This window comes from Rana temporaria, chromosome 2, assembly GCF_905171775.1.
Source record: "Rana temporaria chromosome 2, aRanTem1.1, whole genome shotgun sequence".
NCBI classification, from domain to species: domain Eukaryota; kingdom Metazoa; phylum Chordata; class Amphibia; order Anura; family Ranidae; genus Rana; species Rana temporaria.
This window is the reverse complement of record NC_053490.1, coordinates 112,216,579-112,225,847: the sequence shown is the minus strand read 5'-3', so window position 1 is coordinate 112,225,847 and position 9,269 is coordinate 112,216,579. Positions and strand designations below refer to the sequence as shown.

At 39.2% G+C, this 9,269-nt stretch overlaps 1 protein-coding gene across 1 annotated transcript; it reads right to left on the bottom strand.

Annotated features, from left to right (window-relative positions):
* Positions 1 to 656: 656 nt before the first annotated feature.
* NEUROD4 (neuronal differentiation 4) lies at positions 657 to 5,285 on the bottom strand. Its single transcript, XM_040340769.1, has 2 exons — positions 5,139 to 5,285; positions 657 to 2,203 (listed from the first exon to the last, which is right to left on the bottom strand). Exon 2 carries the CDS (start codon positions 2,165 to 2,167, stop codon positions 1,220 to 1,222), a length of 948 nt encoding a protein of 315 aa, XP_040196703.1. The 5' UTR covers positions 2,168 to 2,203; positions 5,139 to 5,285; the 3' UTR covers positions 657 to 1,219.
* Between the last annotated feature and the right edge of the window lie 3,984 nt (positions 5,286 to 9,269).

Genomic DNA, 9,269 nt, shown 5'->3' with positions numbered 1-9,269 from the left:
GCCTAAAAAAAGTGCTACTAGTTCTTGTGCAGTTCATAATGTGTCTTGTAACCAAGAGGACACTGTGGCAGGTTTCTCTAATGCCTTGTACACACGATCGGAATTTCCGATGGAAAAAGTCAGATGGATTTTTTTCATCGGATATTCCGACCGTGTGTGCCCCATCTGAGTTTTTCCATTGGAAATTCCGACGGACTTGGAAAGAGAACATGTTCTCTTTTTTTCCCAACGAAAAAAAATCGCATGCTCAGAATCAAGTCGACGCATGCTAGGAAGCATTGAACTTAATTTTTCTCGGCTTGTCGTAGTGTTGTACATCACCGCGTTTTGGACGGTCGGAATTTGGTGTGACAGTGTTTATGCAAGACAGCTTGAACAGAATTCCGTCAGAAAAATCCATCTGAGTTTATCCCGACGGAAATTCCGATCGTGTGTACGAGGGCATAAGTGTCATTTTCACATATTCACTATTGTTTATATGGTATGCATATTGGGGTGAATTGCTTCGGACTGCAGCAGTCAGAATCTGCAACAGCTGTGCATGACAACAAATCAGCTTTTCGTTTTCATTTTTAAAGCTTGACTGAACAAGCTGAACTAGAAGCTGATTGGCTACTATACACAGCTGTTCCAGTTTCTGTGTGCTCCAGTTTTAGTAAATCCCCCCCCCCCCCACAGTGTTTTTATCTTAATGTCATTTTAATGTTATAAGTGTTGGTACAATAAAAAAATGTGCTATTGATAGATCACAGAACTTCTTCAGGTGTCTATGACAGTAAGTAATTTACCGTGTCTTGCCAATAAAATATCCTTTTTCTAGTTATGGCATAATATAAATCTAATATTAGGTGTAACTGTGAATTAGTGCAATAACAAGTGTGAAATCATTTTGATAATCAGTGATTGATAGTCAACTTGTACCTATTTTGGCCCTAAATATCTCAGTCACTGTCTGGCACATTGCACTTGAAAAAGTCCAGTTGATAACATACGCTCACATGGAAAAGAAAAATATGGAAAAACAAACAAATATTGTGTTGATTCAGAAATGATCTAAATGTTCTAGGCATATTAAAATATCAGAAATTATCTGAAATGATGAAAGCCTAATAGAGTCCCTGATAAGTCGAAGGAAAAGCAGAAGAACTTGTATTGTTCAAAATTGCATTGAAATCCATTGACATGAAAGTTCTTCATAAAGCCCTCTCTCCTGGGACAATTACTCAGTGAAAATGGCATGATGTGGATATTGTTCATAGGCCATGTCTATTGGAATTTCATATCTTGGGACTGCAGTTTGAAAATGAGGAGCATGGCCATGAGAACCAAGCCCAAGGGAAGGATAATGGGATCGGAAGCCATAGGATTTGTCCAGATCTGGAGAATTGTCTTGTTTCAAGGAAAAATTGCCACTAATGCTCAGTGGGGGAGTAAGAGCACCTTCATATGGAGGAGTGGTACAGTTTAATGTATGGTTTACCATTGATGGGTCCACCACAGTTTTAAATGTGGGTGCTTTCAAGTGCAAATGGTGAGTTTCAATATTGCCATATGGAGGACTTGGAAGACCTGGAGACTGATACGTGTAGGCATGACCTAGTGTTGAGTCACACATATGTGGCTTATCTTCATGTTTTTCCAAGAACAAGGACTGAGGTCCAATCTGCAGACAGCCAGCTACAAGGTTGCTAGTAGGCTGTGATAGCCCTTTGCAGAGCATTTCCATGAAGTTCTTTCCCTCTGTACTTTGACCTCTTTCCAGCACCTCAGATAATGCCCATATATAATTTCTGGCCAATCTGAGGGTCTCAATTTTGGACAACTTTTGTGTTTTGGAGTAACAAGGCATGACTCTCCTCAAGCTCTCTAGAGCATCATTTAGTCCATGCATTCTTGAGCGCTCCCTGGCATTGGCTTTTACCCTCCTCACACGAAACCTTTCCATCCTAGCTTTGGTCATCTTCTTTTTTTTGGGGCCCCTTTTCTTTGGTTTTTCTCCATCTTCATCTTCTTCTTCATCTTCTTCTCCATCAATGCTCCCATTTTCTTCATGACTCAAGCCTGACAGCATGTCAAAGGCAGACTGTCTCTGATTTGCATCATTCATCTCATCTTGAGAGCTGAGGGCCTCCTCCATCCATCCATGAACACTGACCATCTCAGACATCTCTCTGGCCTTATTAGATGTTCTCAGCAGTGTGCCCTGTGATAAGAGAAGACAAAAAGAGAATCAATTTAAATTCACTAAAAAGCACTAAAATAATGAATGTAACACAAAACGGGTAATATAATACCATTGAGAAATTAAGTATTATGAATAATAATTATGGATTATGCATAGTTAATTTCATAATTTAACCCTATTCCTACACCCTGTGTTAAAAATAAGCTGATTGAAGCAAGTCATATAGAACATATTATACTATACCCTTGTTAATGTTTTTATTCAATTTGTCTTATTATTTTTATTACATTTAATCTTTTGGATAAATGATTTGATAAAGAAGTTGAGAAAATGTACTCAATATATTTTGTACATATTCACTTCAAATTTTGACGTTACATAATGTGAAAAGCAAATTCCTGCTTGATTTTAGTATGTAGATGAAATAATTAAACAGGAATTTGCTTTTCACATTATTGGATAATTGAAGTGACTATTCAAACAATTAATTGTGTGAAGTTTCTCAACTCCAAATTCAGTAAATTTTTCTCACTGTATCAATTACTTATACCGGTAGTGATAATTTTTTTTACAAATTTTACTTATACCGGTAGTGATAATTTTTTTTACAAATTTTACTTATACCGGTAGTGATAAATTTTTTTACAAATATCAATAAATAGGTACATTGCTACTTAGCTATTCCTTAGTCAGCTATCATTTCTAGCCTTCCTAATGCACATATTGCAAAAGTTCTGAATGCCATCAAAGCCATTAAATTGTAGCTTTAGTTATTTTTTGGTTGAAAGCAGAAATATGTAAGAAAATATCAAACAAGTGTTTGTACTATTCTATGCTTTATTCCAGTTATTATTCACTTACCGGTATGTATAAAGAAAAATGGAAACTCTGGCCAGCAATAAAAATTCTGTACCACAATGATTATCACATATTTACTGTTAATGGTACGTTAATTGTGTTGTTCCTCTTCCTGTTCAGCCTGCTACTCTTATGAGGTCTAAGGTGTAAGGTGTAAGTGCTTAACATTTTATGATAAGAATGTAGCACAACCTGAACTTTTTTGCTGGAAAACTATTTTCCCGAATTTCAATGCTTGTCAGTAAATAAGGCTTTTTTTTTAAAGTAACAGAACATGATATGATTTCAGAGTGCAGCCCCTTCTAGACATTATCTAAAACACCATCCCTAACCGTTAAAAGCTATTTATTTATTTAACTTAATTATATAGCAATGAAATGTAATTGCACAAGGCTTAGAGAAAATGTTTACCCACTGGTTCCTATTTTACAAAGTGCAATTGAAAAGACATGCGTATGTGTTTGGGGAGAGGAGGCTATGGGACCAACTACCCAGCCTGGATCCTGAAGATTGGACAGTCAGAGTCAGAAGGGGACAATCACATTAACTCCAAGCAGATATTGTCCTTGCTAGGAATATAGTTGAAGATCTTTAAACTGCAAGGTATGAGTGTTAACCACTTAGACACCATGTTGATTTTTCTACACAAAATTGCTATTATGTAGTATAATTAGAGGGCAAACCCTGATGCAATAGCTTCTATCTATCTATCTATCTATCTATCTATCTATCTATCTATCTATCTATCTATCTATCTATCTATCTATTTATCTATCTAATCATAATCACCACTTACACCAGTCGACTAAAAATACAGCATTCTAGAGATGGAACAACTAAACTCAAAGTTAAGTTTGTCCTATGAGAAAGTAAAATATCCAGTTACTGATCACTCCCAAGGCGATGAGCTATTTTTTTCAAAGAGCATCTATCATATCCGTTGCATAGTTATTTCTGATTTGATATGACTGCATATAGATTTAGTGCTTTGTAGAATTTTAAATAGCAAACAATGCCCATACCTACAGATGCCAGATGCTTATTCTCAGGTGTTTCCCAGGTCTCATTTGATTGCACGTATTGTCTGAGATCTGTCCTCCCTTTTCATGCTAATACCTCAGGACTCCCAAGTCAAAATAAACTCCCTACCTTTTTACATTATGTCACAATGGGCAGCTAAATGCCCTTCTTATATTTTGCACTATATTTTTACTAACAAAGGTGAGCCAATTCCTTGAATGGAATGTTATTTCTAAGTACTAAAAACTCCTAGTGATGCAAATAGGTTTAATTATTATGTGAATACTGCACTGTTTTGTTGCATACAATAAGTATACATTGTAATGTGCAGCACTGTGTGCATAATAGACCGGTGTATAGTTTATGTACTGGGTTATGTATGAAATGCATTCCTTTACATGACATTTCCTTATTACACTGCTTTTTTAAATATGAAATTACAAGTGACCAGCCAATAGAACAATTTAAATCTTACATTTTTGCAAAACAGAATGTCAGAGTAAAGCAAATACTTTAAGGAAAGTGTAATTTAAAAGAAAAAAAAATCCCCACAAAATCAGAAAAATTTAAATCGGCATGCTAAATCCTGGAAATATTGTTGCCAAGTATGCATAAACCATGATCTATGTTTATGTATTATTTTTCATTTTCAAAGCATTTGCAGATTTTTTTTTATATACATATATATATATATATATATATATATATATATATATATATATATATATATATATATATATATATATATATATATATATATATATATATATATATATATAAAATTAATAACACAATAAATGTGGCTTAGGCGCAAAATATAATGATATCAGAATTCTCAAATTCAATGTAAATAAATGTAATAAAAATGTATAAAATTAATAACACAATAAATGTGGCTTAGGCGCAAAATATAATGATATCAGAATTCTCAAATTCAATGTAAATAAATATAATTAAAATGTAAAGTGATATACTATTTTTTAAACTACTAGAGATAAACATAAAATAATGTATATCAGCACTAAGACTTAAAATGTAGCCAAGTTCAAAATAAATGAAACCAAAAAGACTTTACCTTAATCTTGGATAGAAAAAAGTTCAGGACTAGCAGGACTTGGCTTCTCACGCAGAGGGTAGAATGTTGCCACCTGAGTTAGTTCAGGCTGTTAGAGAGCTGGACAGCTCCCTGTCTGAGTGGCTGCTGCTGGAATGAGCAGTTCAACGGCTCCTTCCTCTTTACAAAGGTTGTAAGTAAGCCCGGCCCCTTGCTGGAGGCTGAGCTCAAGGTTTTGGTGGTTCTCTCTCTACTAAAGCTCCAGGTTTAACCCTTTTCATTCATTGTATGACTTCTGTGAGCAGTTGGAGTGATGAAATAAATGCTTCACAACTTAAAGTCTACATGTTTCAATCTCTTATATTGTACACAATGGTTTTGTTTTTAACTCAAAAATTTGAAAAATAATATGAAAACCTGAGATTTTTTTTTTTTTTTTAAATGCAGTGCTTAGAAATTAATTTGTGATTTAAGCTCTGTGTCTATCATTTTACAATGGTGTTTACTCTAGTATTACATAAGAGTTCACCATATCTGTATCTTTGTCTTCAGTGGGATGCGCCTGTTGACCCAATTGACCTGTCAAAGGTATTTTACCTGTTTACTACAATTTAAAGTATCATTAAAAAGCAAAACTTTTTTTTTTTTTTTGATTTGCATAGAGTGATGTGGCGCTAGTACTACTGTCAGGTTTTTAATGGGGCTATGATCACCAATGTCTAATTGCCCTAATCGCCAATGTCACCAGGAATGAAAGTACAGTAAACATAAATCCAACATTTTTAGTTTATATAACAGGAATTGAACAGAAAAAGAGGGGATATCTTCCAGTGGGGACACTGTCATCTGTCTGAGGGGGGATTTATTTACTTCAACCAGCTAACCAAGTTAATTGGAAATTTGAAAGTACTGTATATAGCAACATATTCAGTAGATATATCTGTTTACCTTCTAATAGATGTGCAATATATTTTAGCAAATCTGGTGATACAGACTACATAGCCAGGACCTAACCTGCAGACTATGCTGAAGTTAGACAATATAGCCTGGTCTAAGACCCACCCCTTCTTTTGATTGGGCAGTGATGGGGCAGAAGCACATAAGCACATTGTTTTGCTCATCCCTGTCCCTGTTTAGATTTAGGTAGTCCTAGTAAAACTAGGGCCCAGATTCTCAAAGGGCTTACGATGGCGCAACACCATTTGCGCCGTCGTAAGTCCTAATCTGGGCCGTCGTATCTATGCGACTGATTCTTAGGCCCCATACACACGATAGAATCCATCCGCTGAAAAATCCCAGCGAATGGGTTTCAGCGGATAGATCCTATGGTGTGTACACTCCAGCGGATCTGTTTCCGCGGATATTTATCCCCTGGGATGGATTTCCAGCGGATAAATATTTGATGACATGCTATCAAATCTATCCGCTGGAATCCATCCCAACGGATGGATCCGCTGGTCTGTACAGACTCACCGGATCCATCCGTCCGAAGGGATCCCCCGCATGCGTCGTAATGATTCGACACATGCGTGGAATTCCTTATATGACAGCGTCGCGCACGTCGCCGCGTCATAATCGCGGCAACGGCCCGACACGTCATCGCCAGAGGATTTCGGCGCGGATTTCGATTCGTCGGTGAGTACACTCCATCGCATGGAAATCCGCGCAAATCCTCGAGAGGATTTATCCGAGGATATGGTCCGCTGGACCGTATCCGCGGATAAATCCTCTCGTGTGTATGGGGCCTTTAGTTACGCATAGATATCCCTTAGGCCCCTTTCAGACTGGGGCGGGAGCTGCGGTGGCGGTATAACGCCGCTAAAAATAGTGGCGCTATACCGCCGGAATTGCCGCGGGTATCAGCCGCTAGCGGTGCGGTATTAACCCCCGCTAGCGGCCGATAAAGAGTTAATACCGCCCGCAATGCGCCTCTATAGAGGCGCATTGCGGGCGGTATTGCCGCGGTTCCCATTGTTTTCAATGGGAAGGAGCGGTGAAGGAGCGGTATACATGCCGCTCCTCTCACCGCTCCAAAGATGCTGCTGACAGGAGATTTTTTTGTCTCCCGCCAGCGCATCGCCTCAGTGTGAAAGCCCTCGGGCTTTTACATTGAGTCTGCAGTGCAGGAGTTTTTCAGGCGGGATAGCAGCGCTATTTTTAGCGCTTTACCGCCTGAAAAACTCCTCAATGTGAAAGGGGCCTTAGATCTGACAGGCATAAGGCTCTTACACTGTCAGATCTTAGATGCAATTTTTTTCCCGCCGCTAGGTGTCGCCTTGTCGTTTTCCCCGTCGTCTATGCAAATTAGCTATTTACGCGAGATTCCCGAACGTACGCGTGGCCGACGCAGTGATTTTACGACGTTTCCGTAAGCGTAAACTTACCCCTGCTATATGAGGGGTACGTTTACGAAGGTCCGTCGTATGCCATGTTAAGTGTGGCGTCGGGTCCGCGTCGTCTTTTTCCGTCGTTTACGTTGTTTTCCTAAGTCGTCCGCGAATACGACTTTACGTCAATGACGCTCACGTCGGCGTCATTGACGTTTTCCTTCGTGAGCTGGAGCATGCGCACTGGGCTATTTTTACGCCCGGCGCATGCGCAGTTCGATCGGCGCGGGGACGCGCTTAATTTAAATACAAGCCGCCCCCTTTGAATTACGCGGCCTTACGCCGGGCCATTTACACTGCAATTACGGAGCAAGCGCTTGGAGAATACGGCACTTGCTCCAGTAATTTGCGGCGGCGTAGTGTAAATGGCTTACGCTACGCCGCCGCAGATTCTACGAGAATCTGGCCCTAGGTCTTAGTATCTCACTTACATTTAAAACATTCCTTAAAAAAAAAAAAAAAAAAAAAGGAGCCATACCAGCCCTGTCGCCTGCAACCTGTGATCTTCAGCATCTGACACTTTAGGGTGTGTCGGATACCTGTGTCCCCCTGCTGTGCTTTGTGTTTGAATCCACTAGCTGCTACATTACTACTGTGTTCTTGCAGAGCTGTAGTGATGTAGCAGCTGCTACTTGAACCACAGGAGTGGCGGGAATGTTGATTACTGAGGATCATTTTCCTGGTGTAGCTCTGCAAGAGAGCGAAGACTACAGTCGCCAGAGTTGAGACTTGTTACATAATATTCCTCTTCATTAACAGCCAGGCCTTTTCAAATATATTTCATTTTTAGTAACAGAGTCACTTTATTACTGAGTATATTTTCTGTCTAGTTTGCATTTCAGTTTGGATCACTCTCAACCTAACATATGCGTTGAGAGGGTGTTCTCTAGAAAACCTACAGGGCTTCTGCAGCAGCAGGAAGAAAGTGATCTCCACCAAAACCAATGTGAAGTTCAGTTTACCTGCTCAGAATGGGAACAGAAATAAGATGCTAAAAGCCTGCCTGGCTTCAGCCTAAGTCTAGCAGAGCTATTGAAGACATAAAACAAAGGTTTGAATAACTGCAATGACTTGTGAACTTAAATAGGTGGAAGAGAGAGAATTTGCCTTTACAGTCAATTATTCATCAAAATATCAATAGTTGTAATGGTGTACTGTGGTAAAAGTAAGTGTCACGGAACCACAGTGACTTGGGATCCCCGAGGGGTCTGGGGACCAGCCTCCCACCAACTATGGACCCAGGATTGATGAGCCCCCTCTCTTGAGGTTACAAGGAACCAAGAGGTTTGTCACGGACACTGGCTGCAGGGACCTTTTCTGTCCACATCCAACTGTTATTTAATATGTGTTTATTATCTGTTGTGTTTGCCATAAAATACTGATATTATACTGTATGTTATCAAGCTCTTATCTGATTTTCTGTGCTATACATTCTGTGTGATTTTACAATAAAGGTAGTTCCTGTTTGCACCTAAGCTAGTGTCATCAAATTTGTGGGTGCAATTCTCAGCTATAATACCTTGTTCCTGTGTTCCAGCGGCAAGGAAGCAGCTCTCTGGAGGAGATATCCATTCGGGGTGTCAGGAGTCCATCACAGTAAGTACACCCCTGCCTCAGAAGCTGGTGTTACTCTCTTTAGCAGAAATGACTCCTTGTGGGTGTTTTGCAAAGCTGCCCATTAGTGTTGACACAGTGGCATATCAGACCACTTCTCCATGCAAAAATTCCTAAGTTTCAAGATGTTTGAGGGTTTCTTTGCACAAAC

Coding starts and splice junctions, on each gene's coding strand:
- NEUROD4 (XM_040340769.1), bottom strand. CDS start 2,167: ATGTCTGAGATGGTCAGTGTTCATGGATGGATGGAGGAGGCCCTCAGC.